At 41.9% G+C, this 14,738-nt stretch overlaps 1 protein-coding gene across 1 annotated transcript in view; it reads right to left on the bottom strand.

Moving 5' to 3' along the window:
* Window positions 1-1,822: 1,822 nt before the first annotated feature.
* The window catches only part of SNX20 (sorting nexin 20), a 14,902-nt gene continuing 1,986 nt past the window's right edge, over window positions 1,823-14,738 (bottom strand). The window contains exons 2-3 of the mRNA XM_006897109.1: window positions 6,106-6,257; window positions 1,823-2,491 (exon numbers count right to left, since the gene is read on the bottom strand). Coding sequence (XP_006897171.1) covers window positions 1,823-2,491; window positions 6,106-6,257 — 821 coding nt within the window. The remainder of the gene's footprint in view (window positions 2,492-6,105; window positions 6,258-14,738) is intronic.

Below are 14,738 nucleotides of genomic sequence, written 5' to 3'. Positions count from 1 at the left end.
CATCTTCTTTATTGCCTGAAAACCGACATGTTCACCAGCTTCAGGCCTTATGCTTAATCCAGACTCTTCTTCTTCCTAGGACACTTGATGTCAAACCTTAAAGACTTCAAAGACCTGAGTCAAGAGCATTCAAACTCATCAGAGAAATCTTAAGAACAATGATCCTCAAAAAGGAAAGGACTAAGGATTCAACCTCTTTTTTATTTCCAGAGGCTCCTTTGCATGCCCTTTCGTCTACCTCCAGTGCTATGTTCACATAATCTGGGGAGGCTGTCCAATGGACTAGTTAAAAAGCCAGTTGCTACTGCAGCTTTGTTCACAAGAGCAAAGAGCTGGAAACAACCCAAGTGCCCATCAACAAACAAATGGATAGAGAAGCTCTGGTATATTCATGCAATAGAATACAATGCAGCATTGAAAAACAAGGACCTAATGAAACATTATGCAAAATGGATAACCCTGGAGGACAATTATGCTGAGTGAAATATCTCAGTCACAAAAGGACAAATACTGCATAGTGTCACTGTTGTAAAATGGGACTGACATCCAGGTTGAGGGAAGACAGAGGAGGGGAAGAATGATGCACTGAAACAGATAAAGAAGAGAACTGTTTAAAAAGGATATATGAATGGGTATTCTTGTCATTACAGAAGTCCAGAAGGAAGGCTGCATAGTGGAGTGGACATGGGGGGAGGGACTGCATAACAATGAAAGAGTTTTGCTTTTTCTTTTCAAGGAGAAGAGTGAATTGGGAGGGAGGAGGTGGGTAGGGAGAAAAGTGCAGCAATGAATGACTGGAAACCCTAAGTCTCTGTAACTTTCATTAAAATTAATTAAAAAAATACACTCTGATAAAACAAACATAAAACCTTAAAAAATAAAAAAAGGCAATTGCAGTTAAGTCGGTGCTGATTCTGAGCAATCCCAAGTGTGTTGCAGAACTCCTGCAACCTTCAGCACTTCTGAAGCAGCGTGCAGTGAACCTGAAATGCCAGCATTTGTTTTCGCTTCTGAACGCATTAACCATTTGCATCGCCCAGTTACTCTATTCAAGGGAGAGCTCCCTTACAAACGGAAATCCACTCTTTGACAGTAATTTGATGCAAATAAAGCCTTCTGTGTTTGCCTCCCCGGAAAGGTTCTTTTTGTGAGCACTGCCTTTCTGATCTCCTTATACAGAAAGTGCACGTTTTGGGGGTGAAAACACAGCATTATTCTTAGGAGGAGAAGCAGCTGCCAGTGTTCCTTGCTAAAAATATCTAATACCATAGAATTTCATGACACTATTGCTTTTCAGCCCAACATCCTTTCATCCTTCAAAGAGTGTTATATAACCGCCAGCTCGAAGTGAGCTTTGTTTTGCTGAAGTGGGTGCATACACTGAGACGGAAAAGCTAAAATACTCGGGGGGTAATTGGTGGGATTTTGGAAACAATATTGAGCAGGGAGTAGATAGAAACGATTCAATTGTTGAAACTTTGAGAGGAAATAAAGTTCTGTTGTTGAAACGCAGTGAAAACCTGGTCCCTCGCTTCCCACAAAAGCATTGAGTAATATTATTCTCCAAAGCTTTGGGATCGTGCATTTGAGATGATGAAATGGGCCTGGTCTAAAGGATACATGGGGCATAGATACAAGATGTTGAGACACACTTATCAACAGAGGTGAGGGGTAAAGGGAAAGAATGGGAAAAGGGCTTGGCCAAAGTTACTCAGTAAAATAGAATGAAAAAGAACCCTGCCAAGATTGAAGCCCAAAGAGCCCACCAGCCAACGGTGTCTCAAGTCTCTAGTTCTTCCGGCCAAGCACCTGCCAGGCGGCCTCAGGATAGGTACTCTCGGACGGTGAGTTCCTTCAGGGTTAGGCCCCTGGTGGCGGGCTTCCGGAGGTGGCTCTCCTCCAGCCTCTCTTGCAGGGACACAAAATCTTTGCCCAGCGCATAGGCCAGGTGGGTCATGGCATCCAGGAGAGGAGCGTAGTAGCGGTGGCTCTCGCGCGCCAGCAGGCACTGCAGGGCCCGTTCACCAGCGGCGAAGGCCTCCAACGGGTGCTCCAGGTCGCGGTGGCACACCAGCATGGCACACAGAGCTGGCACCACCAGGGTTGGGCAGTGCGCCGTGAGCTTCTCCTGCAGGGGCACCACGCGCACCAGGATGTCCAAGGCTCTGGTGTACTGGCCGGCGCGCAGGCAGCCGAAGGCCTCGCGCAGCTCGGGCCGCGTGAGGAAGTCAATGAACTCGTGCGAGCGGCGCACGCAGCGCATGCTGTAGAGGTGGCTCAGGTACTCCTTGAAGGCCAGCTTGCGCTCACAGATCATCTCCTCGCTGAAGTTCCCCATCAGGTGCTTCTTGGGGAAGGTGACATCCTCCATCTCTTCCCTGAAAGTCTTCAGGAGGTTCTTCTGGAGCTTTTCAAAGTCTGAGTAGCGGCGCTCCAAAGTGGCTTTGTTGCTGTCAAAACTGCCTGTCTGGATGACAACGATCTGGTACATCTACGGGGCAAAGAGACAAAAGACTTGGGCAACAACTTGCTGAGGGGATTGACCTGACCGAGGCCTAACCTGATAAGGAAAAATGACGCAAATGATGGCAAACACCCCCAAAAGTGGATTACCACAACTAGATGTTCTGCTTTTAACAGCTGGTAGAATTAGCCAAACTACAAAAATGAATCATGACAAGAGTAAACATAAGAAAAATAATTTCTACAATAGAATTTATGAGATTGTTGCTTCTACTTACAGCAGCAAAAGAAACCCTGCCTAGTCCTGAATCACCCTCACAACCTTTGCTATGTTTGAGCCGTGGCTAAAGCCACTATGTATGTGCGTCTTGTTACGAGTCTTCCTCTTCTTTGCAGACTTTCTAATTGACCAAGCAGGATGTCTTTCTCCAGACGTGTCCCTCCAAACCACATAAAGAGAAGTCTCACCATTCTCATTTTTAAGGGATGTTCTATCTCATAAACTTTCTGGCCATCTATGGTATATATGCAATCTTCTTCACCACCACGATTCAATGACAGCAATTATTTCTTATTCATCATTCAACTTTCACATGCATATGAAGTAACTGAAAATACCTTGGGTTGGGTCAAGTACATTTTAGTGGCGTTTTTGCTCTTTAGCACTCCTGAGAGGTTGTTTGCCGTGAATTTGTCCAAAAGTCATCTGTTGTTTGAACTCTTGACTGCGGCTTTCATGGGCATTGACTGTGGAAATTCTCAACAACGTCAATCTTTGTTTTTCTTTTCTTTTTCTGTCTCTCTCTCTCTCTTCATTTACTATTATGTTACATATTGGTCCAATTGGAAATTCTCGACAACAACGTCAATCTTTTTTTTTTTTCTCTCTCTCTCTTCATTTATCATTATGTTACTTATTGGTCCAATTGTGAAGGTTTTTGTTTTCTTTACATTGAGATGAAATCTAAAGGCTCTGATTTTCATCAGTAAATGCTTCAAGTCCTCTTCACTACCAGTAAGTAAAAGTACAAAGAAAAAAAAAAGAGAATAATAGATACAGCAACACGAAGGTACCCCTGGAGAGGAAGAGGACCAGAACATGGGGTGGGGTAGATTTGCAGTCTGTTTCCCCTTGTGATTGTTAGATGCCGTCAGGTCAAGGACAACTCATTGTGACCCTATGAACCTGATCTGAAACTGTCCTATCCCACACCATTGCTGCAGTCACCACATCTATCCATCTCACTGGGCATTTTTCTTTCTCGTTCACTAACCTTTCCAAACATAACATCCCTTTTCAAGGAATAGACTCTCCTAGTAACATGTCCAAAAAGTATGAGAGATGAAGCTTCTCCATCCTCGCCTCCAAAGAGCACTCTGGCTGCACCTTCTCCAAGACACCTCTGTTCATTGTTTTGGCTGTCCACGGGATCGCCAGCTCTCTTCTTCAGCACCGCAGCTCAAAGACATCAACTCTTCTTCTATCATCCTTATTCACGGTCCAGCTCTCTGACAGCTAGCAGGTGTCTTTCCTTAGGATTAACACCCTCAGTTTTGTTTTGTTTTGTTTTGTTTTTTTCTAATGAGAGGTTTGGATTTTATCTTTGTTTTCCAAGATTTGATCTGCTTTCCAGATTTGATCTATGGATCTTCCTCTTAGGAGACAGTTTTAGACAGTATATACACTGGAAATAATTATAATATCTTAAGAAAAGAATTTTCTTATTGTCTTTCTATGAGCATGGAGAATACTAAGTAAGGACACAGAATCCCAGTCTGACTATCACAGATTAGCTATGTGCTCATACATGGGTAATTTAACCTCCTTGAACCTCTGAAATGAGAATAGTAACAGTATTCTCCTTGGGAGGACGCATTGGTGGCCACTTGCTGAGATGATGCACTGCAATCCAAAAGGAACTGGGTTTGAATCCACCAGCTACTTCAAAGGAGAACGATGGGTAATCTCATCTCATGTGATTAAAATGCCTCTGAAAACGCACTGGAGGGTCAGCTATGGGTCAGTTCCAACAGTATTCAACAACAACATCCTCATTGGGCGAGGTTTAAATGAGTTAATACACATAAACTCCTTGGAACTGCACTTGGTCTGCATTAAGCACTCAGTATTAGCTATTATTAATATACTGGTCCTAACATTGAGAAGACTGGTAGCTACTATCTTACAGCCTTTGATATGAGTTATGCCTCAATGTGAAGAAAATAAAAATTGTCACTACTGAATCAATCAACATCACGATAAACAGAAAAAAGTTTGGAGTTGTCAAGATTTCATTTTACTTGGATCCCCAATCAATGCTTATAGGAGCAACAGTCAAGAAAACAAACAATATTACAAACAATATATAAAATTGGGCAAATTGGGCAAGTCTGCTGCTAACGACCTCTTTAAAGTGCCAACGAGCAAGGATGTCACTTTGAAGACTATGGTGTGCCTGGCCTGCACCACGGTGTTTTCAGTTGCTTGATATACATGTGAAAGTTGTACATTGAATAAGAAAGACTGAAGAACTGATGCTTTGGAATTGTGGTGTTGATGAAGAATATTGAATATATACTGTGCACTGACAAAAGACCAAATTAGGTTTGTATGGAGTTCAGCTAAAACTCTCCTTGGAGAAGAGATTAGAGATCCTTTGTACCACATCATTGAAGCATAGTAATAAGAGGGATCAATGAGTGGAGAAGGAAATAACACTTAATAAAGAAGAAGGTTAGTGAACAATAGGAGACCTTCGAGCAGATAACATGACTGCAATAATGGACTGAAGTAAAACAGTGATTGAGAGGACGGCACAGGGCCGGACAGTTGTACAGAGGGGTTTCTTTGAATAGCAGCTGACCTGAAGACACCTAGCAGCGACAACTAGTTATTAATCACCTTTGTATCTGTTTTGAAATTACTTTTAAAATTATTTTTTAACCAAATTCGTATATATTGCTTTTCACACTTTCCTTCATTGACACTGTGTTTCATACAATCAGTCCCATACATTGCTTTTTATAAAATGAATCCCATTGAACTATGCTTACCTTGTCTTTTCAGGTCCCCTCCCCTATCTTTCCCATTTCCTTTACCCCCTCCCTCCACCCACCAAATGTAATGATCTTTTTTATGTCACGGGATACTGGTGTTCCTTTGAAGGCATTTCCCTTTGAAAGGAATGTCTTTAGTGCTGTTGTTTTTTTAAAATTATCCGATTTGTCAAAAATAAGTAAATAAATAAAAATGAAAATGGATCCATTTTCAAGAAAAGCATTAAATAACAATAGAATGCTACAGGAGGTGTTAAAACTCATGAAAAAGAGACTCGGGATCCCTGATAACATGGAATTAAACTATGTATTATTTCTTAGATATAGACTTTTAAAAACATAGCCTTAATGATCTATTTTTTTTTTCTCAAGATTAGGAACTATGACATAAATGTCTCTAATCTCAATGGTACCTCTTTCAGTGCCATAGTAAGCACTTACGAGATCTTGTTTTTTAACTGTTTTGGATATTATGATTTAGTGTGTGTCAACCCATTTCATAAGTGGAAATGACGAGACTCACAGGACTCGCCCAGGTCTGGAAAGGAGGAATGATAGACCCTTTTTAAAAGAATCTTGGCTTACCACAAACTTGGAGGCCTTTCTCTCTTCGATGCGGGCTGACGCGACCTCAAAGAGAAGTTTGATGTGCTTCCACTGGCATTTCTCGTTCCGCCAGTATTCCTGCAGCTCTCGCGTGGTCATGCTGGAGTTGGGGCTCTGGTTGCTGGGACTCTCTGGAAAGACAGTGAGCTGTAGTTTGTAACAGCCAGAGTATATCAAAGGCAATGTTTGTGGGAGAAGTTTGGGTCTTTCTGGTATAAGACTTCAGAGTTCTTAAAGAGTGATGTGAGTATCCTCTCCCACAAACCTATTTAGAGACCCAAATGAGACCGTTCATTAAATTTCTGTGCCTAACCTGGTTGAGTAAACCCATAACTGACAAGTCCAAGCGGCCAGAATCAGATTATCCTAATATTTATTAAGGTAAGCATGGGCTTGTTTATTTTTATTTGCTAAGCTCTAAGTGAGTCATCATAACAGAGCAAGGAAACACTGCATGATTCAAACTCAGGAAAGGAATGGATCAGGGAGGGATCCTGTCTCCATACTTTTTCAAAATATATGCAAACAAATCATTCGAGAGACTAGTCTTTATGAGGAGGAATATGGCATCAGAAATGGAGGAAGATGTATCAACAATTTGCATTGTGCAGATGACACAACTTTGCTTGCTGAAACTGAGGAGGACCTGAAGTATCTTCTGTAGAAAGTCCGGGACTGCAGTCTTCAATACGGATTGAAGCTCAATATAAAGAAAACAAAGATTCTCACCACTGGGCCAATTGGGAACACCATGATAGATGAAGAAGAGATTGAGATTGTCAACAATTTCAGCTTTCTTGTTTTCACAATCAACTCTCTTGGAACCAGTAGCCAGGATAACAAAGATGAATTGGATTAGGGTAGTGTGCTGTCAGGGACCTCTCCTGAGTGCTAAAGTGCAGAGATGTGTTTAGAGACTAAGGTGCGCCTGATCCAGGTCATGGTCTTTGCATTTACTTGCTATGCATCAGAGAGCTGGACAATGACTAAGGAGGACAGAAGAAGAATTGATGCTTTTGAGTTGTGGTGCTGGAGAAGAGTCTTGAATATACCATGGACTTCCAAGAGAACAAACTGGAGAAGGTGAAACCAACTTGCTCTCTGGACACAAGGGTTTTGAAACTCTGTCTCACATACTTCAGGCATGTTGCCAGGAGGGACCAGTCTTTGGAGAAGAACATCATGCTTGGAAGGGTGGAGAGACAGCACAGGAGAGGAAAACCCTGGATGAGATGGATTGACTCAGTGACTAGGATATTAGGGGCAGGTGGGAGTGTCAGAGACAGTAAGATTAGCACAGGATAGGACAGAATTCAGAACTATTGTATAGAGGGTCGCTATGAGTCAATGGCACAAAACAAGAACAACAGTGAGCAATTTAATATTTTTTTCAACACACCAAAGATTCTGCTGGCATCTGCTCCTCTCCCAACTTCACAGCACCTTCCTACAGAAGCAGAGGCCTTTTTTCGAATTGAAAATCCCTGTAAGGGAGGAGGAGTATTCCATAAATGGGTAATCTGCCCCTGTAAATAACTGTTAGATTTCACCTTACATGGTACCCAGCGAAGAAGAACCCAAAACACTGACAGATTAGAAATCATTATGTTCTAACACAAAGAAACGTTTCCATGACTTTGTGGTGGAAATGAAGTCTGCGTGGAAGATGGAATAGGTGCTTTCTGTGAGATGCCTGGACTGGGATACAGTTAAAAGGTCAATGTCTCCACTCAAGTGAAGAAGTCTCCAGACATTCACTTCTGGCTGGTTGTGGCTTTGAATACACACTGCAGTGGAAATGGAACATGTCTGCTGCCTTTCCCCCTGGTAAACGCTGCAAGGACATCCTGTAAACGGACGGCTATGTGGGGACCACAGTGCTGGCTGCTGGAGAGCTCTCAGCCTTTGTTGCCTGGAGATATTTCTGGGGTGAACGACCATCTGGTGGCCTTGTTTCATTCGTGCAAGAAGAAGAAAATGCAGAAACCATAGGCGAATCACTACAGCAGAAGCTAAGCTAAGAAAAAATAACACAAATAAACGAATGTTTATCACCCATTCTGACTCATGGTAACCCCCTCTGTCCAGGGCATAGTCTTGGCCGTATTCTTTATGGAAATAGATCCTCAGCCCTTTCTTTTTCAGTCCACTGGGTGGGTTTCTAGATAAGTAATACAGAACAATCTGCTGACATCACTCAGAAACCTTCACAGCAAAAGCTAAGACTCCTTTGTTTCAGCACATTTGACCTTTTCACCAGCTACCAGAATTACAGCCAAATTAGTTGTTGTTGTTATTGTTGTTGTATACCATAGAGTCAGAACTGACCTATATCTGACCCTCTGGTGGGTTATCAGAGGCAGTTAATTGCACAGGAGATTGACCATCCTTCTCCTATGGAGCAGCTAGTGGGATTCAAACTGCGTGCCTTCAGGATTGCAGAGCAGCTTCTTGCCACTAGGCCACCAGAGCTCCCTACAGCCAAGTGGGGAACCACACAAATATCCCGAGGTTGGCGCTTCTCCTTGATCCAGTTACACCTTCATTCATCATCACATGCATCAAAGTTGGACCAATCAGATGGTCTTTCTGGCCTATTCCTCAGGCTTTTCTTTCTACTCACAATACCTGGTTCAATACAGATGCTGTGAACATCTGACAGGCAATAGAGCTCACAATTTCTAATTAGGAAGAGACATATACACACCACAGAAAATGAAACAACCCAGTGAGAAGAATTAAAACTCTCCTCTCACCTTCTCTTTGATGCTGTTCTCTCAGGTGGTCAACTCTAACATCCTGGGGGGCTTCTTGCTACCTTCCCCTCAGCCCAGCATCAATTTTACAGTATAAAGCTTATGGGGAAATGGTAGACTGATTCATGAGCTACTCTGACGACCATCTGAAACCCCTAAAACAGCAATAAAAGGAATGGAGAAACGAGTGGCATCCACTTCTGAAATAGCTTGCCTCCAGAAACTCTGGAGAAACGATAAAAGTTATACAAATGCTCAAGTCTTTTGTTCATAGGGTTGCTATGAGTAGTCTACGACTAGATGTCACTTAACAACAACAGCTACATAGTTAGAGCTCAGTTGACCTAGTGGAGAGAAAGTGATGCTACCAAGCCAATGGTGGGTGATTTTAATCTGCGGCCCTCAGGCCTGGTTTTAATTGGTTTTGGTCAAACATTCTTCTAAGTGGTGTAGCACTTGTCTGTCCATTTGCTGTATAAGGTAACTCATGGTTGCTGTGAAGCTGAACACTGTGTCACTGATGTGTCAAAATGTGATAATGGTTACCCATGGTGGACAGTGTTTGGTGGAGCTCCCCGATTAAAACAAGCTTGAAAGTAGGAGTGGCATCCACTTCCGAAATGGCTTGCCTCCAGAAACTCTATGAATGTGGAGAAATGACAAAAAGTTATACAAGTGTTCAGGTCTTTCGTTCATTGTGTCACTATGAGTTGTCTATGCCTCAACGACACCTAACAACAACAACAACAACAACAACAGCAGCAGCAAAGAGCTTCTTTAGAAGTAAGAATTTCTAAATACAAGTTTTGAAGGCAAAAAGCAGACAGATCAGTGGTAATGACTTGGTTGATTCAAGAGAGAAAAATCCTAAACTGGCAGATGGGAAACGAAGAATCAATCCCAGTTGTACGGGACAAGTCGAGAACACAAAATTGAAAACTCCAGACAAGTGCCTTGGGAAGCGTCTGAGGAGAGTAAAGCTACAATGAAAATGTAAAGTAGGAGGTAGAAGCCTAAGTGTGTAAATAGAGAAATCTGAAACAAAACCTTAACTCCATTTTAACATCTTGACGTGAGTCTAAAATCCACGTTGGATTGTAAAAGTTACTTCTACTAAGCAACAGTATGTCATTAGACCGATCATGAAGTCTTCGACAGCAAGGTGACTACGCATCACATGTTCATTAAGTCTGTCCTGAAGCCTGTAAAACCTATTCATAGAAATGTCCAGTGGACAATAAAATAGATAAGCTTCAAGTGCAAAAGAAATAACTCATTACAGATATTTTCAAGTCATAGTAGATGAAAGCTGATTACAAATTTCACTGTAAGCTGCATTTAGAGTTTATTTTCTTATCCTTATATCTAAAATGACCCTACGGTGTTATAATCAATAAAGTGTAATTAATGTGTGGTAGTCCCAGACCTAGCCATTAAAAAACAAACAAACAAACAAAAAAACCCTGTTTCTTTTAACAGCAAGGAGCCCTGGTGGCATAGCGTGGATTGTCTTGAATTGCTAATGGGAAGGTGAACAATTCAAATCCACCGGCTGCTATGTGGGAGAGAGATGGCCTGTTTTCTCTAATAAAGCTTCACAGTGCTGGACAGCTGATGGAGTGAGTGGCAGTGAATTTTCCAACAGCTGTTTCTCTAACCTTATTTCAAGCCACAATATACCCTGAAGAAGACATCTTTTTTTTTTTTTTTCTCTGAGGTCTGGAACCTTTCAGATATATCATAATCTATTCCTGAACCCTCTTTCCAGTATGGTCAAGCAACTGTGTGATGTCATAGCTTTTACCTGAAGGGTCTTGATACAGCGCATTACTGATACATCTTTACAATGCATTTCAGAGACAGACATGACTCAGAAAGTCATTTTTATAGCAGGTTATCTGAAAAACATGTCCTGCCACTATCCTGTGACTATTCTGTAATAAATTAGAGTATATACATTTTAAATTATGTACTCTTAACAGATCATGTCATTCTACAAATATGTAATCTGCTTGACCCTTCTAAATCCTCACTTTGAAGTATCTGCCTTTGACCTCTCTGCTTATGATTATATAAATTTTAGTCCCTTCTCCAACTGTGTGAAACTGTTTTCTTCCTTGATGTTGAGAACATCAGTCATTTTTGTTCTGTGAAGTTAGACAACTTCCTCATCTGACCGTCTCTGTCTCTCGACACGAACCTCTTTTGCTTTCACTTTAAGCAGATTCTAGGATGCTGTTCTATGCCAGAAGGTAGATTAAAATCTCACTTACGACTATCAGTCTCCTCCATCATCACCACCACCACCACACAACCCTCCCCACCCAGCAGAATCCTGGAGGCATTTTTCTCTGGGAAAAATTTAAAGTCTCTAGAATGAGTAATGTATACAAAGCTGAGGGCAAGGCCGTGCAAACAGAAAATGGAGAATTTAAAGGTACATTTATATCAGCCTTCCCCCTGTGCGCGCTCTCTCTCTCTCTCTCTCTCTCTCTCTCATCAGCCTTCCCCCTGTGCGCGCTCTCTCTCTCTCTCTCTCTCTCTCTCTCTCTCTCACACACACACACACACACACACACACACACACACACACACACACATATCCTTTCGGCTAGTCCTATCTCCTCTCTCTTAGTAACCCAACAATGACTTCCAGACTATACGCAGAAGAATTATCTGGGAAGCCCCACCAGTAGTCCTTAAAGATTCTCTCTCTACCTCTGTTCAAAACTGCTCACTCTTGACCTGACAAGTCACATTGATTCACAGAGAACTTTCCACTGACTTTTTGTTTTGTTTTAAATGTGCAGGCAACCATGAATCTGAAGAGATCATATAACCCCAAAAAAGAATCCAAAGGGCCATAAAAGCATAATGTCCTTTCTCAAGCTCTGGGCCCTACTAAACAACATGCCTTAAGCATGTGAGGCAGAGTTTCACTGTCCTTGCCTCCCAGAAGCATCCTGGTTTCATTTTCTCCAGAACAGACCTGCATGTTCTCTTGGCAGTCCATGGGAAACTCAGAACTCTTCACCAAAGTCACATTTAAAAGGCATCAATTTGTCTTCTGTCATCCTTAGTCACTGTCCAACTTCCAGATGCATAGCAAGCAATTGGACTGTGCCTTGAATCAGGTGCACCTTAGTCTTCAAACTGACATCATTACTCTCCAGTGTTCTGGAGAGGTCCCTGAGAGCATATTTTCCTAATATTATACATCTTTTGATTTCTTGACAGCTGGTACTAAGGGATTGTGGATCCAAGTAAGATGAAATCACTGACAATTTCAATCTTATTTTTTTCATCTATCATAATGCTGTCTACTGGTCTGGGGTGAAGCATTTTATTTTTCAAGAAAACATCAAATGCTGAGATGTGATCCATACTGTAGGTGCAGTCCTTGATCTTCTGCAACAAGCACTTCAAATCCTTTTCGCTTTCATCAGACAAGGTTGTGTCATCTGCATAATGCAGCCTGTTGATGAGTCTTCCTCTGATCCTAATGGGACATTCCTCTTTGTTTTTTTGTTTTTGTTTTTTTTTTTTAAGAATCAATGTCTTTTTTATTTGTTACATTCTTTTTAAAATTTAATTTTTTAAAAATTTTAATTTATTAATTTTAATGAACATTTACAGAGATTTTGGATTTCCATCCATTCACTCATTGTTGCATTTTTCTCTCTGCCCACCCCTCTCCCCCAGTTTGCTTCTCTCTTTGAAAAGTAAAATAAAAATTCCTTCATTGATTTGTTCAGTGTACAGACTGAATCAATACAGAAAAAGGACACAGCTCTGACACATGCTCCCTTTTTTTGGAGTGGAAACCATGCAGTGTTCCCTTGCCCTATTAGAACCACAGCTTTCTTGGTCTAGCTATGGGATTCGCATGAGCACAATCAAGTGTTTTAGGATGTCCATTCTCAATGGTAGCCATAATTTGTTGTGATCCACACAGTCAAAGGTCTTTGCATAGTCAATAAAACAAAGATAGACGTCCTTTTTGTATTCTATGCTTTCTGCCACGACCTATCTGACATCCGCAATGACCGCCAATGGCCTCTTCTAAACAGAGCTTGTATTTCGGGCAGGTCTCTGTGAATACACAGTTCTAGCCCATTTTGAATCATCCTCAGCAGGACCTTGCATGTATGGGATTTGAATGATAGTATTCAATACTTTTCACATTCTGTTGGATCACCTTTTTTGGGGGGGGGGAATGAGAATAAGTCTAGATATCTTCTAAGCAGTAGAGACAACTAACTCATGGTCTCTCACTATAAGAAGGAACTGGGTCAATCTCTTTCTGAGGATAAAATTTGACACAGCCACTCTGCCAATCCTTCGAGTGGAGGGTTTTCTTTTTTGCTAACACTCTACTTTGCCAAGAATGATGTCCTTTAGGGATTGTCCACTCTTGGTAACATGCCTGTCTTAGTTCTCCAGTCTCTAACAAAGATACCTCAAAACAGATGGCCTTAACAAGTAAAAACTTACTCTTTTATAGTTTAAGAGGTTAGACGTCTAAATTCAGGGTGACTACTTTAGTGAGGAAGATAAGTAGATTGACACAGAGACTGCAGTAATGGGCTCAACTGTGTCAGAGATGATGAGGCTAGGACAGGGTTCAGATCTGTTGTTCATAGGTTTGTACTCAACATTATGGCAACAACTTCAGCAGAGGGCCTTCAAAAGCTCTCTTCTCTGTGTCTCCTGGCACTGGGAGTTTCCCAACACAGAAAACCGGCTTTAAAGAATGAGTTCAGGTCTGCATTTCTTTCTTGGCGACACTAAGCTTCCCTCTCCTGTCTTTGCTCGGGTTTTCTGCCTTTTTCTTGCTCTCTTTAATCTCTTGTGAGATAAATGACATCACAGGCCACACCCCGGGGGACTCTCCCCTTACATCAGATGGGATTAAGGGTGCTGTCCCTCCCTTTCTTCCTTTCACACTTGTTAACGGTGGCAGATCATGGGAATCATGATGTAGCATGCATGTGTGTTGCAGGGGACTCAGTTCAATCCTTGACAATGACAATGCCCAAACTAGACGAGATGAAACTTGTCCATCCTTGGCTCTACTTGACGTAGATTTGTTTGTTCTCTGGGTAGCGCAGCACCACCATTCAAAAGCGTCAGATCTTCAGTTTTCCTTCTTCACTGTCCAATGTTTGTGATAGATGTCTACGAAGAGATTGATGATACTATGACGGGGGACAGGCATGTCTGGGTCCCCATGGGGCATGTTAGCACTTTAAAGAAGTCCTTTGCAGCAACCTTGCCCAGTGCAATATGTTGTTTGATTTCTTGACTGCTGCTTCCATAGGCATCAGCTGAGGATCCAAGTAAAAGGAAACCTTTGTCAACCTCTATCTTTTCTCTAACTATCATATTATCACTTGAAAGGCCATTTCTGAGGATCTTTGTTTTCCTTATGTTGGTATGTAATCCATATCGAAGGCTTTAGGCATTAAATGCTGCAGGTGTTTGCTTTCTGCAAGCAAAGTTGTGGCATCTGGGTATTGTTGTTATGTGCCGTTGAGTTGCCTGCAACTCATAGTGACTTTAATTACAACAACCCTAAACCCTGCTCTATCCTGTTCCAATCTTATTGGCTCTGACACACCTATCCTCATTACCCTAGTCACTGAATCAATCCATCCAATCGAGGGTCTTCTTCTCCTGCACTGTCCCTCTACCCTCCCAAGCATGACCTTCCTCTCCAAGGACAAGTTTCTCCTTGCAACATGTCCAAAGTATGTCAGACGAAGCTTCAGAATCATTGCCTCCAAGGAGCAGCCTGGCTTCACCCTCTCCAGGATGAACCTGTTTGATCTCTTAGCAGTCCATGGTATATTCAAC

This window comes from Elephantulus edwardii, unplaced genomic scaffold, assembly GCF_000299155.1.
Source record: "Elephantulus edwardii isolate Elephantulus edwardi_28Jun2011 unplaced genomic scaffold, EleEdw1.0 scaffold00201, whole genome shotgun sequence".
Classification (NCBI taxonomy): Eukaryota; Metazoa; Chordata; class Mammalia; order Macroscelidea; family Macroscelididae; genus Elephantulus; species Elephantulus edwardii.
The sequence above is the reverse complement of the archived record's forward strand: the minus strand, read 5'-3'. Positions and strand labels throughout refer to the sequence as shown.